This window comes from Fringilla coelebs, assembly GCF_963513975.1.
Source record: "Fringilla coelebs genome assembly, chromosome: 4".
NCBI lineage: Eukaryota > Metazoa > Chordata > Aves > Passeriformes > Fringillidae > Fringilla > Fringilla coelebs.
The window spans coordinates 36830055-36854106 of record NC_140032.1 but is presented as its reverse complement, the minus strand read 5'-3'; the positions used below and the strand labels follow the sequence as shown (position 1 = coordinate 36854106).

The following is a 24052-nucleotide window of genomic DNA, read 5'->3' as shown; positions in this document are numbered from 1 at the left end:
TACACTGTTGGTTCTGCACAGAGCTGTAATTCTGCATCCAATTTTGGCCTCTCCAATTCAAGAAGGACTACAGCTGGAGTCAGCCTAGCTGAGGACTGGCAGGACTGTCATGGGCCAAGAGTATGTGACCTTTGAGAAGAGGCTGACAAACCTGGGCTTGTTTGGTCTGGCAAAGCAGTAGCTAAATGGTGATCTAACATCTGCCCACAGTAACTTGAATGGGAATTGCAGAGATGACAAAACTCAATTCCTCCTGATACTGGCAGATGGTATGAGGCACCAACCGCAGGATGCAGCTTGGAAGATTCAGTTTGGACTTTACAAAAGACTTATTCACAAGAACAGTAGTGCAGCAGTGGATTAGTTTACCCAGAGTTATAACCAGGGAACTTGTCCTCCTTGTAGGCTTTGACTTGGCTATGAAAAGTGGCAGCTGACCTGGCATAGACTGTGCAATCATTCCGTGTTTAGCCAGCACTCCCAATCAACGTTCTGCAAATAAGAAACTTAAAGGGAAGCTAGAAGAAAGGAATATGATGTAGGGAAGTTCATAGGCTTACCTTATATTCTCTATTCAGACTGATTTGGTTTTATGGTAACAGACATACAGGCAGTGAAAGTAAAAGGAATGGCAATGCACTGGAAAGGGCTGTTTTGTCAATTGCAGCAGAAAACAAGGGATAACTGAATAACCATAGGCCACTCAGTTTCCTTTATGTGTTTTCTGTCAAGCTTAAGTCAGTCATCAAAAGATTAAGCTCTTCTGGGAAAAAGATATGCTCAAGGCTTCAGGAAACAAAAGGAGGATATCCTTGCTAATTTTACCTGGGAAGAGAATCCCATCTTGCAGAAAGGAACATAATAAAGTGATAGAGTTCTTCTCACTATGAGAGCCATGGAGGGTGCATGAGTGTACTTGCAGGTTTGTCTGTGCATATTGGCACAAAGCTCTTTGTTGCTGGCCAGAGAGTTAAAAAGATAGAGAAAAATCTTCTTGAGCTGGCCTGAAAGAAGCTGGCCTTGTGGCTGTTGCAAGGCAAAATAGCCATTTTATTGCTTTAATTTTCACCAAGAGAAATAATTGTTTGTGTATTGTTTTACTGACCTAAGGCCACAGACTGCTATCATTTTGGCTACATTGCTTGCTCTCATATTCCTGTGCTGAGATAACAGTAGAGGCCAATATACTTTTTCTATTACTGTAAGTTTTGGGTTTTTTTACTCTTTTCATATGGTTCATGTTGGGAATTACATACCTCTCAATTCAGGTTAGAAATAAACAGATTTAGTTAAAATTGTCTATCCAGGCATTTAGCAGACTCTCTTGCTGGTCTTCATTATTTGATAATTTGCTGGTCAGTGATCCTTAAGAGAAATTGCTAGTACTTTTGAGCAGAAATTTGAGGTGCTACAGATGTGGAGAAGGGCCCTGTTACAGGCAGAGATTTGGGGTGGACTTGCCTGGCTGGACCGAAGTGGAGCTTAACAAAATGCTTTCTTTTCATTGTATTTTCCTTCCTTTTTCATGGTCCATTCTGGAGTCAAGCACATCCTGAAGACCAGCTCTAGCTTTCATGTAATCTTTTAATCATTCTCAATAACCCTGGAGGAATATTTCTTATCACACAGTAACATGGGTACTAATGTGATAATGAAATACTCTCTGTATGCATCCCAACATGAGAGAAGAATTTCAGTTCTGCTTTTTACTACTACATGATTTTTTACCTGACAGAGACAGAACCCTGGTTTCCAATTTATTTCTGGGCACCAAGTTAAGTCAATGGGTATTCTGCTTGTGTAGATCTTTAATCATTATGACCAAGCAATTGTGTCTCTGCTATTATTTTAGAAAAACTTCTCCAGACTTTAAATGAAGACAGAGGAGGCCCATGCAGAACAATTACAATGGAGAATTTGTTTACAGGCTGCCACTAGAAGAGACATAATGCTTCCCTTTATCATCACTTGTCAGAGCAGTGACAGCCTGTAAACAGCCTGCCCATGCATTATTCTTTATTTGTCACCCTTGTGCCAGCTCTTGCCCTAGCAGGTGCCTGGCATGTGTCAAACTTAAAATTCAGGGATTCATCTGACCAGCACTGGAAAGAAAAGTAGGATGTATTTTCTTTTCAATTACGAATTAGATATTTGCCCCCATATCTAATGGAAGGGGCTTCGGCTTCTTTGTATGCAAAAAGAACCATTTATAGCTTACTGCAGAATTTAAATACTGGCTTCTCTCTCCTGCCCAATTCTGAAAGTGGAATTTGTGTAATACTACTGAATATAAATTAAACCATCCTACCTCCCTGTTCCATTGTCACGGCAAATCTGTTCAGATGGTTTCCTTTGGTAATGAATGGGTAGAATGTGCTGTCCTCTGGACATTTAAATGTCTTTTTATTACAGGTTGCTTTCTATTTTACACACTGCATTATAATTTCTTTTAGATAATTTCTCTAGAATTACAGTTTTGTGCTAACATTGATTCTTGCATGTTCACTTGTCTGCTTGAGTTTCCTTAGCTGTGAATGTGTATGTGTAACATGCAGGGTTTGTGTGTGAGATGCTTCTTCTGCAGATAGTATAGGCAATAAAATAGTTGGGATCTGTGAGAAAATGCAGTTGTACTATAGGAAATAAAATTTTTGGTGTTCTCTTCTGTGAGGGAAATTTATGGAGTTCTGTGAAAAGAGGAAGCTTATTCTAATAAGTTTGGCAAAAGACAAGATTTTTAAAAATCTAAATTTGTTAGTAATCACAAACACTGATGTTATTTTTTAATAAAAAATGTGGTTCAAAATGAAATATATGTTTTTACAATTTATATTAATAGTAGAAAATGCTACAATTTTCTTTACTACTGTTCTACTGTCTCTGGCTGTTACTCTGTGTTTATTTTTGCTTTTAGAGATTGGTAAAATTTGAAACAGATAGTACCTCAAGATATTGTAGGATAAATTAGGGTATGAGATCACTTTCATAATGATTTAAGTTTAAAAAATCTTTACTTATGAATCCAAAAGGGAATTTGTTTCCTTCGCCTTAACACCATGTTGGAGTTTGTCATTGAACTCAAATACTTTGTGATGTTTTTATAGTAATATTAGTTATTGAGAATTTTTTCCCAAATAAATTCCCAGACCACCTTCCTTGCCATATCTCAAAGCTGAAGATACAGTAGGTATTCTTGCAGGCCTCTATTTGACTCTGTCGTGACTTACTGTTAGGATTGTACTAATATATAGCTGGTCTATAAAATGTAGATACTTTATGTCTCTCTAGTAATTCCATATACTTTGGTATTTTAATGTCACTTGTCTAACTAAGCTCTATAAAATTCACAAGTCAATACTTTTGTTTTTTTCCTTTCTCTCCAGATATGTCTAAATGAGGATGCATTTAGAATTCTGTGTAAAAAAGATGTGCAAATTTTATTTGTGTGTTTCTGCTTTTTTTTGACTTGTTCCTTAGCAACAAGGAGAAAATAATAAAATCATTCAGTCATGGGACTAATTGAATAGATGAGAATAATTTTGGGATATGTAATTCTGGCATCAAAAGATGTGCTGGATGTTTTAATGCAGTTCTTCACAAATCAGGTGACATGCTTTCTAAACTGCGTAAAGAGCTGTCTGAGAGAGAGGGAGGAAGGTGGTACAGAGCTTTTGTTTGTTCCACAGAATTTCAGCCAAAGAAAAAGAAAAATTAAAATCTGAGAGACCTTTTTCCTGAGTTTGCAAGGAATCTAAAGCAATGAAAGAACAGTATGAACTACCATCAATTTAATAGATTTCAAGCTCCAATACAACTAATGACAATCAAATCGTATTATTCAACTCTATTGTTATTTAGCAATTGATATAAGAACAGAAAAGAATGTATCATAATTTGATAGTTTACATCATCTCTCCCTGAAGTGTTTTCCTGAGAAGATAGGCACTCAGCTTTCAGAATTTGCTCACTGAAAAATGTGGAAGGAATGAAATTACTTTCTTTGTATGAGACTGAATTTCAGTGAATTAATTTGGCTCAAGACAATCGATAATGATCAGAATGCATGAAAAGGGTGCATTAGTATTAGTTCATTTAAGCAGCAGTGCTGGCCATATTCCAGCTGCCTGCTGTAAGGGCCTTACCCTAACCATTGTGACACCCAGCTAGTGAAGGGCCAACTCGTGTGCCTGCAGGCACCAGAGAGCCTACCAACACCACAGACAATTTGGATTGTCCAAGTAAGGCTCCTGCTTCTCTCCATCAGAGCATTTAGGTGCTTTCTTGGTAGCTGCCTTTATCTACAAAGAGGGAAACTGCCTAACACCCGGGAGGAGTAAAGCAATTGTGTCTGACGCATCATGAAATTCAGAGGTAGTAGCTGGTCAGCTCCTCTGATCAACCAGAGTCTCATCAGTGATCCCATCTCTGAGGGCAGGCAGGTGCTGGTGGGGGATTTGTGCCATAGCCAAGGCATTTAGTGGCTGCTTCCAGAGTTGGAGAGGTGTGTTCTGGCTGAGCAACCCAGCTCTTTTTTAGTGCTTGTCTGAGCAATGTGCAGCAATGTGGTCTTGCTCTTGGTCCCTATGCACAATTCAGTGCAAACAAACTGAAGACTTGTGGATGGAAAAGGAGAAGGGTTAGGTGACCTTCGAGAACTGCAGGAAATTTCTGGTGTCTGAGGACTAACAGAGCCTATGGTACCTAACTGATTAGATTTGATTTACTTTGGAAATATGTAATAACCTGTCACTTTGGAGCTTTTTCATTTTTCATGGCTATTAGATGATACAATTTACAATATAGAAAAAAATCCAGACTGACAGCACTAACAGACTTTCTTATATTACCTGCAAGGTCTTTGTATCTTTGTTTTTAAGGTCTATTTCCCTTCTTCCTTTTTTCTGTGCTATGGGAACAGTCTCAATGGAGCTCATAAAAACAGAAAAACAGTTCAATAAATATACACTTTAAACAGTTTTGCCTGTGGGCACAAAATGATCCAGGGCTTGAATAAACCTCAGTTCAGTCACAAAACTGAATTGTAGCTGGTAGCTAAAATGAGTCAGAGTAGCACACAAGCCTTGTCCAGTGAATATGATTGGTCATACAGAACTCGCCATTCAAGACACAGAAGATCTCTTGGCATTGTTACTGTTGGGATTTTATTGAGTGTGTAAATAGTGAAATGAGGTGGAAAAGGGGATGATTCTTTACTTCTTATTTAGGAATTTAAATGTGTGTTCTACAGTCAGCCGCAGAGCAGAAGACAAAAACTTTCTAAATTTATCTGAATGTCATTATTTTTGTTATTGTCTCAGACTTGGCTTTCCTCAGTTGACCTAATACTTATCCCAGGCAGTGCAATGAGCACAATCCTCTCTCTTGACTCAGGATGTCTCTAGAATGTAGAGTTTCTCCTCCTAGAGGCCCCAACCAGTTCTGTAATCATTGCAGTGGGATGTTCCCAGTCCCTCTTCTGTGCCAGTGTGCATCAGGATTCCTCAGCACAGAAGACCACCCCATGTAGTACTCTTCCACTAAGTGTGGAAGTGTTCTACTTCTTCCAAATCTGCAGGTAGCTTTGGAAAGTTGTATGTGTTTATCAGCTAGGAAGAAAGCAAGATGAAAATAAGCATGTGGAGGAAGCTCTATTTCACTGGAGCTTAATTTTATTTTTACACAAGATCCTGTGTTGTCTGTGCTGTGACTTGTTTGCTCATTGCCTTAAATTTGTATTTAAGGCAATGTCAGCATTATATACTCCAGGATACTGCTAAATGGAAATCCTTTTAGCTAGTCCACAGCAAACGTCTTGCAATTTGTAATGATGTAAGAACAGAAACAAGGCCTGTGCTGTCTGTAAAAGTCCAAAGAATTAGTACCTGATATCAGGAACAAGTATAACTTGACAAAGCCATTTCCATGAGACTTAGCTTGCAATCCTTAGCATCACTAAATGTAGCTTGTCAATGGTTTTAATTGTTAGCGACTAAGCTTTTCTCTCCCTTTTCCCCTGATGAATGAAATTATCATATTTTTCCAAAGTAACGAGTGGCAAGCTGAGGTGTTACAGCAAAGACAAAAGAGCAGGGCTTGTGTTTCAGATGTATTTAGGAAGAGGCAAAACTGTAGGGTGTTTTTTTTTCTTGTTGGGTTTTTTAATGATTCTTAGTGGGCATTTCTTGTTAGAAGAAAAAATATTCCCAAAGATGATGCTTAGCGATACAAACAGAACCAGATTTTGCAGATCAGAGAACCTATCAACTACTCTGCATTTCAGCCTAATTTTATTAGGAAGTCAGCTGTCTGTGTGCTTCATGCTGGTATCTAAATATTAAGATCTATCTTCATGTCCATTTCCTTCCCATTACAAAAACAACCTCATTGTCCTAGCTTTATTTTTTAAATTTATTTCCATGCATAGTTCCTCACAATAAGTTGATATAGGAAACTGACTTGGAAAGGTCACTGTTTATAAAATGAAACACCAGAATGTTTATGTGGCCCTGGGCTGCAGGAGCCAGAGAATGGATGAATATCCTGCAGCTGTTTTGGCCATTATATTGTGGATGGCAGGTTGCCAGCAACAACTGTGGCAGTGTGTCAGTGTCTTCCTCTGTGTGATAAAAGAGAGAATATTTGCACTTTCTGAACCATCTCAGGAGGATTTATGGCAGAGTTTGGAGGACCTGAAGTGACTAAAGATGGAAGTAAATAAGCAGCTTGCAGGTGCACCAGCCTGTCCTTCTGTTGGCTCCTCCAGGCCTGGCACTGCTGACAGTTTCTTTGCCCTTCTTTCCAGAGCATTTAAAAGAGAAGCTGGAGGAATACATGGTCCGCTTTGCCAAGGTGAGGATTGTGCGCACCAAGAAGCGGGAAGGGCTCATTCGGACCCGGCTGCTGGGAGCCTCGCTGGCTAGAGGAGAAGTCCTGACATTCCTGGATTCCCACTGTGAAGTCAACGTGAATTGGCTGCCACCCTTGCTCAGTAAGTGCATGAGCATTCATCAGGCATTAAAATCAGAACACAAAACCAGTAACTGAGGCTGTGTCCCACAGTAAGCTAGACGTACACTGTATCAAAGTGTTTGGAGTTCTGCTGAAGTTCTGATCTGTCTGAAGTGTCAGTGTGAGAGAGAACTTCAAGAAATGTGAGCAGCTGCATTTTGTTTCTTGAGACTAAAGAATTTGTAAAATCTTGCAGTAATGCTTCAGCTTATAATAGCTACAGTTTATTTTATTACTACTACTGAATACAGTGCTATATCTAGTATAATGTTATGTCCTTGCTAAACACCTAAAAAGGTTTGTTATGTAGGTATTGTATTCCTTCCTAGTTTTCCACATTGCATTAAAACAGTTTTTGCTTCAAGTATATCCAAGGCCTCAGTGTTAAATCCAATAGCAATAACAACAGGAAGCTCAGAAAGAATGATTTGCTGTTGACTGTTTTGCTGGATTCCAGCTGTAGCCAGCAAAGCTCCATTAGTTAAAGGAATGGAAAGAATCCATTGTTGTAGTCTAGGATTTCACTTCTGGAAACAGTGTTCTCTTTTCTACACACCATATGTACATGCAAAGTACACGTGCTTTGCAAAGTGAGTGCTTTTTGCTACCATAACCAAAGAAAATTTCTGAGTTGCCTAATAATTTGTATTCATTAAAAAAGTCTGCTGTAAGTACACAGAAGGTTATGGTTTCGCTAATTAATGGTTATTGTTCCTTGAATTCTGATGTTGGGACTCTTGGGCCACACAATAAGCTGATAAAGCATTTGCAGCAACATGTGCATTCTTCTAATGAGCTATCAGTAAAGACCAAGAAAAATACTATTAACCTAGTTTCTCTTCAGATCAGTAATAAGATAATGCACAAAATTCCAAATTTTTGTCCTTCTTAGCTTCCATATCAAATCATGCATACAGTTGTTCCCCTTGTTACTTCCTTGCCCTCAATCACATCTGTATTTTTAAAAATAACCTCCATGTCTTCATGTAAAGCAGAAATGTCATAAAGGAGCAGAGAGAAATCCAAGTTGAGGCAGTTCCCCTTGTTCTAGCACTAGGAGAAGAGACTGACCCCCACCTCACCACAGTTGTAGAGGGGGATAAGGTCTTCCATGAGCCACTTTTTCTCCAGGGTTAACAACCCCAGGTCCCTCAGCTGCTCCTTATAGGACTTGTGCTCCAGACCCTTGAGCAGCTCCGTTGCCCTTGTGTGAGCTCTCTCCAGCCCCTCAATGTCCCTCGTGAATTGGAGGGTCTGGAACTGGACACACCACTTGATGTGCAACCTCACCAGTGCCAAGTACCGAGGGACAATCCCTGCCCTGGTCCTGCTGGCCACGGTATGGCTGGCACAGCCCAGGATGCCATTGGCCTTGTTGGCCATCTGGGCACACCTGGTTCGTGTTCAGCTGCTGTCAGCCAGCACCCCCAGGCCCTTTTCCTCTGGCCAGCTTCCCAGATGTGCACCTGTAGGGCTGCAGTGCTGCATGGAGTTGTTATGACCCAAGGGTTCTTGATCCAGCCTGTCCAGATCCCTCTGCAGAGCCTTCCTGCCCTCCAGCAGATTGACACTGCCATCCAGCTTGGTTTCATCTGACTGAGGGTGCACTTGATCCCCTCATCTAGACCATCAGTAAAGATGTTTAGAAGTACTGGCCCCAGTACTGATTCCCTGGGGAACAACACTTCCAACCTTCCACCCACTGGCTTTAACTTCATTCACCATGACTCTCTGGGCTGGCCATCCAGACCCTTTTTTTATCCAGTCAAGACTGCACCTTTCTAAGCTGCCAGCTCCTCCAGGAGAATGCTCTGAGAGACAGTATCAAAGGCTTTACTGAAGTCCAGGTAGACAACATCCATTTCCCCCCATCCACTAGGCAGGTTACCTGCTTATAGAAGATCATGTTAATCAGGCAGGACCAGAATTTCATAAACCCATCCTGGCTGGGCCTGATCTCCTAGCCTATGTGATCTTCCATGAGATAATCTGTTCCATACATTTAGCTAGATTTCACCCTGTAGAAACCAAAAACTAAATAGATTGGCATCAAAGGATTCATAATTGCAGCCAGATTGCAGTTGGATATTGAACCCTCAACCTCAAACCAGAAAACTGTAAAGATGAGAGCAACTGCATCAGTGCTCCTCAGTTCTCAAGAGGAATGAAATCTTTCTCATTCCACAAATAGTAGAATACCTGTAGACAACCAACCAGCCAGAGGACCTAGAAATGAGTCTTGAGGAACACTGAAGCCCAGAATCAAATCTATTTTATTTTGAAAGAAAAAGTAGAGCATTACATAAAGGACAAATAGAAAATGAACACACATCTAGTGTATTTTCCCTGTGCCCTGTTTTTCTAAAGGAATGAGAGAATTTTCTTATGAACTTGAGATGGCATATATTTACTATGCTGAAATCAGATACCTGGCTGCAAATAATAGTAAAGTTAATGTATGTTTTCAAGTGTTTATCTGAAGTTATATTTTGTGATTCACTCAGCACGGCATGTGACTGAAAGTCATTCAGGGAAACCACTGTTGAGTGTTTATTGCTTTGAAGCTGCCCTGTTTTAGCTCTGACTGAATCTGGCATGTGTAGTGAAAAATCCTCAGCAATGGTTCAGCCCTGCTCTGGACTGGCAGTCTTTGCTGAGAGGCACAGTGGTTTCCACTGTTCCAAACCAGGTTTTGTTCCAAATGAGACCTTGAAAGTTAGAGGTTGGGGAAGGGTGTGAGGAACCAAGAGCAATCACTAAAAGATGGTTCTCAGAACTATTTAAATGTCTACATTTTCAGAATTAACTATCAGCTTTTAGGCCAAAGAAAGACTGAGTTATTTCAGTACTTTTAGGGTATCTAAATGGCTTTGTGGAGCTGAGCCTTTATTTTCTTTCAGCTTTTTTTAGTTTATTTCTTTGCTTAAATGGGCTCTTAAGCTTAGGTAAGACATTCTGAGGTACTAGAGAGTTTTGACTGATGCTCGCTGAGTAGGCAGCAGTAGTGGTGGAAAAATGGTGGCAAACAGCTGTTTGTTGTCAGTCCTCAGCAGAAGGGAAGATGTGGCTTGGACTCCACACAGCAGTGCAGTGTGAAGTCACAGTTACTGCTGGTAAGAAACTGAGGGGCAAACCAGAAAGGTGCAGGCACATATTTCCCTCTGCTGATATTGCTGCAGGAGTAGTAAGAGGAGAGATGGACAGTAGATCAGTAGTGGCATAGGCTACCAGAACTAGGTTTGTTAAACAGATTCCTTTCCTGACAAAGAAAAATACATCAGGTTTGGATTATGCTTAGCAAGTTGTCAAAACACCTGCCTGTTATCCATCTTCACAACATGTATATGATGTGTTGTTTGACAGTGGAGAAACTGAGGGTCCAAATACTTGTGGCAACTCAGAAAACAATGCATAATTTGCTGAATCACTCAAATTTTGTCACTGCCTGTAATCACGTATTTAAGTACTGCAACAAAAATATTTGCGTTGAAAATTTGCAAAAATAAGACTGTTGGCAATTTGGCATTGTTACTTTATCCAGCCCAGTTTGAAAAGTGCACTTGAAATTAAAAGGATACCTGTTTCTCATAGAGATAAAACCTTTATTTCTGAGACAGTGACTCATCCAATATGGAAAACTTCTGTTTATTGCCAGATATCCTTACTCTGCTTGATCCTAAAAGTGCTGAATTCAAATATGTATGTATATATTGGTTAAAATTTCTTGGGAGAAAGCTCTGAGCAATGTGCCCTCTTGTTTCCAGGCTTTCCCTCAAATCTACAAGATTTTTGCATGTACAGTGATGCTTACCTGTTTGCTCTTCCCTTTAACTGAAGTGCAGTGAAATAATGCGTGGATATTCTCAGACCAGTAGGAATCTGTAAGGGGATAAGGAGTAAAGGCAATGGAAGAGAAACTGTAGAGCATTTCAGCTGTGGCTTTCAGTGGGGCATTAGGAGCAGGTGGAGGAAAGAGCAGTGGCTGATAAAGGCAGCAGCATGTTTGGGTATCTAAGTCTGTGACAGCACCACACTTGTGAAATGTAAGTTAGCCCTACAGCCTTTTCTTTCTGTTTCCTAAATTCATACTAGGGCTACATTAAAGCTTAAGTAGTATGTACATAATATTCATTATTTGAATCATACTGAAGGAAACATTGAAGCTGAAAGTTTGGTTACTTTGTCTTTTCACATGCACAACTACAAACACCCTGGTTTTATCAAAAGGCAGGATTTTCCTGTGGTTCCTTATCTCTAAAATATTTTGGAGGCTGAGAAGTAAGTTCTGCAGAAACACACTAAGGCAAGTAAGCATCATCATACTTGCAGAATTCTTGAGAGAGTTGCAGAAATGAAGACTGGGATTGAGCTTGAGCATTGCTCAAAAAAATCTTCCACTGACTATCTTTACGTGTAACTTGGAGGCTTCAAATCCTTCAGTGTATTTAAAGATAGCAGCTTTTAAAGATGAAGGGAAGGATGTTGAAGCATTAAGAGTCTAGCTTTGACCTGCTCCAGAAAAATCAATCCCATTTAGTTTCTCTACTCCAATCAGTTTGGAAGGGGGGATCAGAGACAGATTGTTATAAGCCCTATAACTATTAGGAGGGCCATCACAGGAAAGAGATTATGTAAAAGTGACTTTATATAATGATCACAGATAACGCTATACAGTGTGCCAGTGAATGTAATTATATTTGGCAATAGCAACAGTAATGCAGCCATTATCTCTGTGATGAGTTTCCTAGAATTTTGTGAGATCCTGTGCTTTAAATTTATTTCACTATTAAAGAATAAGGATGTAAAAACCTACTGAACTTCCAGTCACAGTAATTTCTCACTAGCAGCATTGATCCCTGATGTGGACAGTGTTTCTAAACTTAAACTTCTGAGAACAAATGTGAAGACCCAGATGTTTCGTGAAAATAATCTTTTTTTCTTAGCCCCAGTCCCACAGAAGCATGGAAGCAGAATCTGTATTATTAATCATTATACCAGTATTACCTGCCTTCCTGCCTAAGTGTTCAATCCACACTCGGCCCTCTGATTATTTTTAGGGTATTATCAAGCATCAGTGAGATCTAAACAACAAAATCAAAAAAAGAAACCAAACAAATTTTCTACATAGGCCCTAAAATGTACTAAATAATGTAAAGGATCTAAGCTGCCATTCAGAGAAAAAGCTTTATTATACTTGGAGTTTTAGAGGGGTTTTGGGGGTTCATAAGTAGTTTTTTACTATCCTTTAATGTCAACACAGCTATAGGTTTTCTCTGTACTTCCTCATTTCAAACCATTATTCCTCTGCCTAGTTCTTGATGTTGGCCTATCTTCTTTACTCATCTTTCTTTTCAGAGGAGCTCTTTAGGATTAAGCAATAGGATTCACCAAAGCAGACTCAGGCCCAGCTGAGCTTATGCTAGGGATGGGGATTTGATTTAGTCTCAGAGTTCTAACTTTTTTTTAAAGCAACACTAAACTCCTTTCTTTAGAAAGCAGGTAAGAATAATACTGTGGAGCCTTCTTTAGAACTCAAAGATTGGTACAAAAAAAAGGACACAAGCTCTGTTTTTCTCTTTGTGTTGGAGTTTGCCTTTAATTTGGAGCATTTGATTTCAAAGCTGATGCACTCTACAGTCACAGGAACAGTGACTGAGTGGTTGCAAGGGCTGAAATTCACATTTAGGAATAAATCTCTCTCTCAGGGGCTTCCCAAACACACTCCCCACAGATGAGGGAATATTTTTACCATTTGCTTGCTGGCTTGCTCCATGGCTGACAGACTGGGGACAGCTCAGAGTAGAAATGAGAGAGAGATGCAGATGGCTGGACTCCTGTGAGTCTCACAGGGATGTGCTTCCCTTTAAGGAACTGTAAATACTTCTAATCATTGCCCAACTGCATTAATTATACTTTAAATAAAGGTTTGATACAGATTGGAAAAATGAAATTATTGGGGGGCCACAGGGCACAAAGCAAGCAATCTTCAAACACCAGAAACCTGTGGGATTCACTTTGCAGTAGTATGATAGATGGCTTGACTAGACATGCCATTTTCCTATTTTTCTACTTTCATTTTTCAGACCAGATTGCACTAAACCACAAAACCATCGTGTGTCCCATGATCGATGTCATTGACCACAATCACTTTGGCTACGAGGCGCAGGCGGGGGATGCCATGCGAGGAGCTTTTGACTGGGAAATGTACTACAAAAGAATTCCGATTCCTCCAGAGCTCCAGAGAGCTGATCCCAGCGACCCCTTTGAGTAAGTAGCCATAAAGGGGAGAGTGGGAGCATGAAGAAGGGCAAGCAAAAAGTGTAACTGTAGCAGAATCCAAGCCCAGACATTTCCATGTAGGCCACTTTCTGCTAATGAAAGGTAATAGAAGAAAACACCTGAAAACTAGGGAAAAGATCGAGGCAACGATTTGTAGAACTCACAAGCTGTGCATGGAAACACAACCTGGCTCAGTGACTGTGCATAAGAGACAGGCACATGCTTGTATTGGCATCAGGCAAGAGGTGATTGCAATGACACATATTCTGTTTATTTCAAGAAACCTTATTTAATGTCTTATTTGCTGGAGATTGATGCAATATATGCATCAGCAGTTGAGTCCACGTTACACCAGCAGATGCTTTGTTTGTAACTGGTGATATAGCTGCTGTATATGCTTAAACACAGAGCTGTCAAACCTGAACACTGTCAAGATGATTTATAAATAGTTTTAGATAAGACAGCCTCTGATCCTAGTATTGTAGGATCTGCTCATTCACAGAAATTATTTTCCTTCTTTTCACAGAGGTACATCCTTTTATCTTATCTTTTCTTATAATTATTCTCACGTAAGGATCAGCTTGGATCAAGACTTATCAAAAGGGAAAGGACAGACGGACATGGTTCTAATGTGGCCAAGTCTCCAGGTCTCTCACACAGGCACATCTCAGCAGGGCTGCCAGTAGGGCAGACTCTGACATTCATTAACCCCAGCTGAACCTCTACACTGTAGGTTATGGAAGTTTGAAACCTCAGCGTTCTCCCCTTCCCAAAGCAAAACCTGGAAACAATAGCAACAGAAGAACTCTGACCCTAATACCCAGGGAATAACCAGCAGGGAGGAGTAGGTAACTGTGGCATTTGTGGGCTCATTTTCATTTTTCTACTTGTTCCTTTTTGCTTATCTCCATCCAGGCCCTTGAGTCTTCCTCTTGCATTAGTGTAAGTGTCAGTGAAGTACTTTACATCACTGAGCAGGTGGGAGACTCAGGCAAGCCCTGCTTTAGTCTCAGACTTTTGGCAGCAGTTTAAATTTATTATGGCCTGCACCTAAAATCGCTCCAGCCTGCAAGTTCTAAGGATAGCAGATCAGGTTTATTATAAAATTAGTTATGTATTTAATAGATAGGTGACAACAGACAAACGGCCTCAAACAGAGTTACTTATTACACACTATAAAACAAAGAGAACCAGTAGATTACATAAAAAAGTGCACAATATCGAGGTACCTATATTAAAGCTAGCAAAGTAGTACAGATTAGGAGTCAATGTAATTGACCACCAAAATAATGGTAGTGTACAGAGTCCTTTCACTCAGCTCCCAGGAGAGTAACCATAAAGTAGGCATCCCAGCTTTGGAGAGGAAGCCTCACACGTTTCCAGGGAACATGCAGAATATTTCTGCTTTGTGAAAGTTTGATGTAGCTTTTATAGTTTGTAAAGTCAACTAACAGTCAGAAATTCCAAGTTGCTTTCCAGATCTCAGTTCCACAGCAAGATATCTATTGACAGCTGGAAACATTACTTTCATGGCATCAAAAGAAAGTCACTGCAAGACAAGCTGTCTTGATTATTTCACCAATTAGCAAGCTCTCGTGAAGGGCAAGATGCCCTGAGCTCACCAGCTAAGAAAACACAGATAAGCTCTTCTGAGGGGCAAGATGCCCTGCTACACCTTTCCACAACATAGATGCAGCTGGTGCAATCACATAACACTCCAGAGCTGCTAGATCTTCAATTCCTCTAAGTCTTCTTGGTCCTCTGAGTCATTGTCATTTCTTGGCACTTATTGCAAGTAACCCTTGTATAATTTGGTTCAGCATTCAAAGTTTGTATAAGTAAAACTTCTCTATTGCCAGCATAGCCACAGGGTTGTTTGTCAGTTGTTTCACATTTGCTGGTTGTAGTTTGTATCTTGTAGAATCTTGTTGCAAAGACGAGAGAGGACTAAAGAGGAATTTCTCATAGGGAACTTCCTAGAAAAACGAGGTTTTGTGCAGTACAGAATAGATGCAGTGGCTTTGCTTGCATGAAGTGCTGTTCCACTCAGCATGGCAGCAGTTGATACCCACCTTGCCCTGCCAGTGTAAGACACAGATAAATGGCTTCTCAAGGAGCCACATGCAGTACAGTGCAGCCTATAAATCTCTTGTAATCTGAGTACTTGTCAGGTGGAAAGACCTCCCTGTTCTTACACAAATCAATGAGAGTCTTCCTTTGTTTTCCCCATAACAGGATGCACATCAGAGTGATGCTGTGGAAAAGCAGCACTGCTCAAGGAACCATCATGTCTGTCCCCACACATGCCAGCAGGACTGAAAGCTGGCTGAGCTAGGACAATATGCTTGCTTAAAAATACCCTCTGCCTAAAATGGCAAATGGGAATAGATATGTTTTAAATAATCAGTATGAATTTTGCTTAGGAGAAAGATTATTTTCTAATTCAAAGTCAGTACTGCTTCTCTCCTAAGGTCTTCTCTGCTGAGACCTCAAGTTTTTAATACTTTGCTTACAACAAATACAGTAAACGTTGCAAACCATTTTACCTATCAGTAACTTAATTGACCAAGAGAGCTTCTGTGAAATAAAAGATACAGAACAGTTTTCTTTTAGTTACATATGCACTAAAACTAGAAATTGCTTCAGCCAGCACCATAATTATTATGCTACTATTTTGTAAGCAGTAGGAATTTTTTTTTAAATTTAGGTTAAATATTTTAGTGTTGGTATCGTAATAGTTTTATTTCTTGCCAGCAGAGTCAGATCTGAGATGATCCCTAATGAACTGGAAAATTGCCAGCATTTTTAGTAAAACACCAGCAAATAATGGTTACATGATCCAAAAAGTGTGCTGATGAGTTTTTCCCCTCACTTAAAATGCCAGCGCAGTATATGTGTGAAGCAGAAAAGGTCACATCAGCCTAAGAAATAATGTGCATAAAACCAGATCAAACTACAGAAGACCTAAGAGCAGTTGTTGTACTATCTGCATGGTACATTTGCTTTCTATCTGCACATGATCAAAGTGCTGCTGCAGCAGACACCAGCAGCATGTTTGCAGCTGACACAACCAGCTGAAGTGTTGGCAGGTAGGCTCTTGGTATGACAGCAGCACGAATCTTACTGAGCTCCAATGCCAGCTCAGCTAGTGCTCTGGAATTAATCTTTTCCCACGTTTTAATTTTTTTTTAATAGTATTCCAGTGTGGTCAGTTTTGACCAGGTGCTCTCCCGTTAGGCATCATTTATCTCAACATGGTCTTCCAGGTCAAAATCCCTCTTGTGAAGAAGAGACATTCTCATCCATTTGTGGTGTGAGTGTAGTCATGATTTATTGTTCCCATGCCTGCAGTGCCCCTTGGGGCAGCATCTCCATCCTTTGCTGTGACAGAACTTGGAGCTTCACTGCAGCTCTCAGCTTTTTCTGATGTTCACTCTCACCCATTCTCAGCCCTCTGCAGTTGTTACAACAAGTAGCTTTACAGGAAGATTTGGCTTGATGTTTATGGCTTTAAGACTGTAAAACACTCTCAAAAGCTCCCAGTGTCAATTCAGGTACAGATGATGTAATAGCATCAACCAGGGAGTCATATGACAAATTTGTAACTGCGCTTGGACCGGGCAGCATTCATGCACAAATTTTATCAGTTTGTTTCACATATAGTTTGTCATTGGCCATGCCAAATTTCCCATAGGTTTCACTGAACCGAACTACAGCCATTTAAAATGTATTTTCAGTCAAAGCTCCCACATGAATTATTGGATATTTTTCTATGCTCACTGCAGCGTATAGGAAAGTTTAACAACTATTCCATAAATGGATCTCATGTAGCTTTTAAGATTAGCGAGTTTTTTGAAAGATCAGTGTGACTATTTTTCAGGCTATATTGAATCCTTACAGGCATGGAAGCTGGACTTCTCCTCTAATAAGGTTGCCTCCTCATCCAGACACTAAGTCTGTGAACTCCTTGATTTCCATTTTTCATGTGCCACAGAAACAAGAGAGATTTTTACATTGCATTCAACTGATCTGTCCCCATTGCAGATCATCACAGTGACTGTAGTGATTTTTGTCTTGCAATTTGTGTACAGCTACCTGAATGTACTCTGAAGGGTGCTTCATGCTATTTTCCTCTGCTGCATCTGCAGTTGTGCAGGCAACTCAAATTGGTGTTCTGATGCACGGTGGGAAATTTTTCGACAATTGTGGAATCATGATTATGTCATGATGATGCTCACTGTCTTGATCCCAGGATCAGTGATCATTCAGCAGAATTGGAGATCACTTGGAATGTTTTATTGTAGTCTATAAGCAGGGAGAACCAGAGATGTTTATCGGCTTTGTGGCAAGGGTCATCTTGGTTTATCATCTCCTGCTGGTTCATTCCTCTGTCTCAGCAGAGGTTTGAGAGCTTGCCCTTACAGGACACGTAGGTTTGGGCCATAAGAGCATGCTCCTCTGTGGCTGTTCCTTTCCATGGTGCAGGCGCTCTGGTCTCCAGCAGAGTTTGCCTAACCCAAGCAATCACCACTTAAACTAATGGGATAATCTTGTTACTATAATGGGCTGTGATATACAGCATGTCAGTTTATATGATTTAATAACCTGTCTGAGGTAAAAGCTCTGTGGAAGTTCAAAGTGGAGGTTTGATATGCTCAGGCCTGCTGGGGATGACTGCTCTTTATTTCCCGGCAGCACTTACATTATATCAATTCATTGTATCACATGCCTGATCTGAAAACTGGCATCCATTTCATGCCAGCTGCAACATACTTTTAAGCAGACAAGAAAACATCATTTCAACTCGAAAAACTATTTGGAAGGGGCTGCAGAACTCCTTGGAGCAGTTTTATGGTGGTGTAACTTTATGATGCAGGAAGGAGAGAAGGGTGCAGGTGACACCTAACTGCTATTGAGTTGCAACTCAAGATGGAAAATCTAACCCATGAGAGAAGTGTTGTGCTATTTACTGGGTGCCCAGACTCCTAGCACCTACCTGAGGAAGTTAGAAGTGTTTTAGTGTGCAGCCATTCCCTACTCTCGGAGAGTTCTTTGCCCTCCAGTGCAGAGCTGTGATCTCCAGACCTCCCTGAAGGGACACAGAGCTGAAACGACATGTAACTCTAGCCAAGGACTAGGACAGTGGTTTTGAAAATACTGGGCTATTCAAGCAAGTAGAAACAACTTTGTAATATCTGACATTTTAGTTCCTATACTCAGTTTCCTATTTATAATATAGAAATAGAATCACTCCACTATCACAAGGCTCTCACAGTAATAAGAGCCACTTATGTTTAATGGATGTACTTTTGGGTAAAATTTTGGACATGCTCAAGGGATAAAATTGGGTGATCAGTACATTTTTCCTTTCCCTTGCATCACAGGCTCTCAACCTTGAATGTAATTTATGACCCTACTGTAGCTGGTTGTGTGTAAAGATTGGAAGGTTACTTGACATGTACTATTGAATTGCGTACTAAAATCACATTATTATTTTGCAAACTGCCATCTGGATGCTCTTTTTTTTGAATTTGATATACTCTTAGAAATACTCTTTTTCTGCAGCTCCTTACTTTCTGTATTTGAATACATACTTTTTACAACATGTTCGTGCAAAGAAAGCCTTTGCTAAGACTACATTTCAAATCTGACAAGTACTTTTACAATTTTATTATCGTTTTCTGAAGTTCAGAAAGTGCTTTGGACAATGATTTCTGTTCTATAGCTCCCAGAGCTTTATAGCCTATGTCTTTTATGGCTGATTTCTGCCTATAAACATATTCATAAAACCTCTCACAACCAGAAACAATCATCTATTTTTTTTAAACCTGAGTATAATCTACTGTTTTGAACTGTGCAGCAGGAATGTTTTATGCAAAGGAATTATTCTACAGTGAAGCAGTCTCCATCCAGTGCTAGTTTGTGTAAGTTATGGTCTTGATTTATTGTTTTGACAAGCTATGGTCTGTAAAAGACTGCTAGTGGAGATAACAGTAGTGGATATAAAAATAGCTTTTACAAACTGTCATCTACCCGTGGTCCCTTGAAATATCAGAAATTTTTTCAATGAGAGATATTGACACTAACACAGAATTTGTGGATATGCGTATGCCCTTGTTGAATCATTTTCTCCTGCCTTTGATAGGATTTCAGTGTAGAGTTACTGTACAACCACTACATTTTCTCTGAGGACCAGTGCAGAGGAGAGAACTCTACAGAGAGTGTAACCTGTCAGAATGAAAAAAAAAAAATCAAAGATAAAATTCTGCTGCTGGTTTAATTGTAATTTTCAGTCAAGGAAATCAATCACTAATCAAGTTCTTCATGATAGTTGAATTGGGTATATTCAGATTTCATGCACAGCCTTTCACTGAAATGGTCATTGTGGCTCATGCCAGCCAAGACAAAAGAATACTAATTTTGTTCCTAATGCCTAAACTCATATTTCCAAATTTCTTTAATACTTGGGGCATCATATTTAGCATAAAAATGTAAACACCTTGAGTGTAATGCTTCTAGAGCTGTTAGCCTGCTACTTCACACAAGTATCAACTTTGGAGCTTGACAGTTTATATGCCCATATGCTGGGGCAGATTCATAGAATGGGTCACGAATACTACCCGTAATTAGAAAATAAAGTAGCTTCTGGGCGTGATTTTAATGCATCTTTACATAAAAAAGGCTAGGATGGTGGCCAAGAAGAGGACAGAGCTATGTTGCTCAGTGCATACAGGTGAGCTATTTAAAAGTAGCACCATACTGTTGATACAGATGGCTTCACTTTCAAAATTATAAAATCATGTCTGAACAGTTTTCCATAAAGAAAAATAAGTCACCTTTCTAAAACAATTCTTTCTATTCTTGTTTATATGTTTAAAGCCATTTTCTCTACAACTTTCATGCAGATTTTGTGACACCTATGGATTCTAGGAAAGAGAAAACCCACACCCCTTTCTTACATTTTATAGTGTTTATCAGCATAAATTTGGGAGCAACCTTTGCATCCACTTAGTTGTTGTGGTCTATTTAAAGAACAATCTGCTGCTGTCAGAAACCTCTATCTAGTGCTGCGGTTGCTTCCAACAGAAGAAAGCTCAAAGCCTGGACCAGTTAATTTTATGGGATCACCCTGTGCCAAACCACTTTCAGATGTGTCCATCGATGCAAGTTCCATACGTGCTCATTGGCCCAGGTTTATTAATATTCTTTAGCATCTGTCCAGGGTGGGATGTGTGTGCCATTTACCCCTTGCTCTGTGAGGTCTGCAGGAACTCCACTGTATCACAGCGCTTTCCTCCACTGCCCATGGTTTTTTTTTTTTCAGAGGCAGTGATCATCTAAGCATGACATAGAAGCATGCTCACTTGCCAATATGTACCCTCTGATTTTTTTTTGACTCTGCATGGAATAATTCTGCCTGTCCAGCTATCTTGGTGTAGCCCTGAGGTAATGAGATATTTCTGGCTTCCACTCTGAAAAAATTAGGCTGTCAATGCAATGTGTGCTGGAAGCATGAAAAAAGAGGAGATGGGAAAGAAATTTGTATATAGCCAGTGTTTCAATACTATTCTTACAATATCCAATCAGAAATTTTCCTGCCACAGCTTTAACCCCTTCAAATTTTTAATCACTTACACTGCACAGTGGGAACCGGGCTTTTAAGTACTTGAGGACTCATGTCAGATAAGTTCATTGTTCATTTTCAAGTAAATTATATTCTTTCCTTCAGCCTCTCTTGATAAATAATGTTTTCTAGGTCTCTGGTGTTATCTTGGCTCTTCTACAGACTGTTTCCATCCTGAGAGCCTACAGCACCAGCCAAAGTCCTACCATTGACTGGTGGAGTAGATGGGTGACTTTGCCTCTCTCAGAGACTGTGTTCCTGTTTGCATTTCCTTGACAGTACTGATTAATGCCAGGCTTGTGCTCTGGTGTAACCTCCACATCATTTTCTGCAGAACTGGTATCTAGCCAAGTATTCATCATCCTCCTCTTGTAATTCAGATTTTACATGTGTAAAGGCAAGGCATTTATATTCATATCTATTTCAAGTGCCATGTCCAAAAGAGTGATCTGTCTTCATTATCCATAGATCAGTGTGGTATTTTGTATCTGCACATTTGGAAATTTATCTTTTTTTCCTTTCTTTACTTCACTTTTCCAATTTGATATGATTTTAAAATTCTGCTTAACCCTCCAGTTGTTTACAGCCTATTGCAGTGTTACTTGAGTTTTACTTGAGGTTTGTGCAAATGGCAAATTCTGTTCTAAATCCTGATTATAATGCCTGTTTGGTCCATGCCAGAAATCAAGACATGCAGAGTCCCTGGCTTTCCAACAATCCATTTTCTCAGCCAGAAATGCAGCCCGTTCTACGCTGTGGCCCTTAAAAATTTGTCAGCTTCCTGCTAAGCAAACCTTTATAAAATGGTGCCAAAGAATTCCTTCACATCCTGTAGATGGCATCTGATTTACAGCACAATAGCAGCTAGCTCTTCAGGTCCATTTCCAGCCTTGAGAGCAAGGCTAGGACTCCATGGACACATGTTCCAATCTGATCCAGTTATGCACAAAGCCCTTCAGTCCACGGAGAATTGCTGCTGAATTGCAGCCTTTAATGCAGCATTGAACCGGATCAGATACAGGACAATGTCTGCAGATGATCTCAAGACAATTTCCATTTTGATTTTGGATTACAGGATATCAGCAGGTCTTGCATCTCTGTGACATTAGTTATGTACCTTCCTTATTTCTGCAGTTTTTAACCCTGGCAGTTTATCTGTGAATCAGGTTGTTTATCTCAGACTTGAGCGAGAAAAGAAAAGTGAAAACATATTTTGTTTACAGTCTTAGGAGAGTTCAGTATAGGTGTTGACCTGATGAGTACCTTATTCTGAATTATCCCCAGACAAACTAGCATCTGTTTCATTTTCATGTAAGTAACCAAGATATCATTATTCTAGCTGGAAGACAAATTTTTGTCAAGAGGCGAAGGTAAATGCCCCTCCAACCTGTGGAGTGAAAATTATGATAAACACTCTGAAATTTGCTGTGTTAGTTTATTTATAAAATGCTATGCATGTCTCTTGATAGACCAGGAAAAAATGAGACTCAAAAGAGTTGACATCACTTCTTTGTTAAACTGCCAAGACAGTATCCTTTGTCAGGGAACAAGATTCTTGTATAAACTTCACTCATTTCAAAATGTACCTCTTTTGTTTGCGAGAAAATAGCACAGAAATATCTCTTCAAGTGAATTACTTGAAAAATCAACCCCTGTGATGTGTTCTGGTTTTAAGATGGTGTATCAGTGTTATTTTCAGTGCTGGAGAGGCACTGTAGACATGAAATTATAGGAGTCCATTTGCCCCCTACAGAGAGTGAGATGCCTGCAAGGAGAGAGGAGATCCCATGCCCTCCACTCTCCTTGTTCTCCAGCAGAAATGTTCTGATGCTGCAGAAGTTCCCTGGCTTTTTCATGCTAGGGCAATTAGCCACTCTGTTTTCCCAGGAGTGCAAGTGATGTGTGGCCATGCAGTGAACTGGGAGTGGAGAGATGATAAGTCAGGAAGAGCACAGTGGGAGAACGGTAGCAATAATTTTCCTTTTCAAAGCACTGCAGACATGCAAAGGACCTCTCAAAATGCTCAGGGAGAAAGTAAACAGCAGGGAAGGAAGGAGTTTGGAGGAGTGTTTTCAGACCACTGCCTGGGGAGCTCGAGGCAGTGCTTTTGAGGAGACTCCCAGAGGACCCTGAAGGAGAACAAACCCTAAGCTCTCAGTCCACAGCAAATGTTTCAAAGTTCCCAGCTCTTTGCTTTGCAGTAGGTTTTAATACCTAGCCTGCCATTTAGTGATTTTTTTTTTTTTTTAACAGAATGACAGTTTAAACAGCAAAACTGTTCAAAGCACAGTCTTTGTTCCTGGCTTGTTCAAAGGGCATTCAGGGAAGATGAACAGTCCTTTGTCAATCATAAATGTGTAATTAGTCAATACAGCTTAATCATGTGGGCCCTGTTATTTCCAGGGGTGTTTTCATTTGACCTTAAACCAAATAGCATAACCAAAACAAAGAAATTATTACAAACATTGAATATAAACTATATTCCTTTAATTTTTACACTTCCCTTACTGCATTTGCCTGCACTTCCAGTTCTGCCACATAGGGATATTATTATTCTATAGAAGAGTGATGTTAAGAGACGTGATTGTCTTTCTTGTAAATCACAAGGTATTATTGTTATTGCAACCAATTACCAGTATGAGTTTCCTATAATGGTAAGTTAATAGATTAATAAATTTTTAATGCCAAGACAGAGTATTGTGACTGTCTTAATGGAAGTGGTAATACTTTAAAAACATTTATATATGTACCAGAAGGTAAAAACATGCTTATAATTTCTGTAGGCATGAAGGGACTCAAAACTTATCAAAAAGTGAATAGTGGAATGCCTGAGACTATATTTTTTTATACTGCCATGTTTTTTTAATGTGGTATAGCAGGATACTGATCACGGTATAAAAATACTTGAATTTACATATTTGTGTATTAAAAATTATTTTTGCCTTATTACTTTCATTAATAGTTTGTTGGAAATGAAAGTTTCCTAAGCTCTGCAGGCACAGCTGGCCCTAGGCTGTAAGACAAGGAAGGCTGATAGATGGGCTCTAACTGCAGACAGATTTCATCTGTCTCATCTAATACTTATTAAGAAATCTAACCTCGGTTAAGTTGTATTATACAAACCTTCAATTGTATCAAGGA

At 39.8% G+C, this 24052-nt stretch overlaps 1 protein-coding gene across 1 annotated transcript in view; it reads left to right on the top strand.

The window, feature by feature from the left end:
* The window catches only part of GALNTL6 (polypeptide N-acetylgalactosaminyltransferase like 6), a gene marked incomplete at both ends in the record, with an annotated part of 430944 nt that overhangs the window by 346291 nt on the left and 60601 nt on the right, over positions 1-24052 (top strand). Inside the window, 2 exons of the mRNA XM_084204418.1 lie at positions 6803-6988; positions 13092-13275. Coding sequence (XP_084060544.1) covers positions 6803-6988; positions 13092-13275 — 370 coding nt within the window. The remainder of the gene's footprint in view (positions 1-6802; positions 6989-13091; positions 13276-24052) is intronic.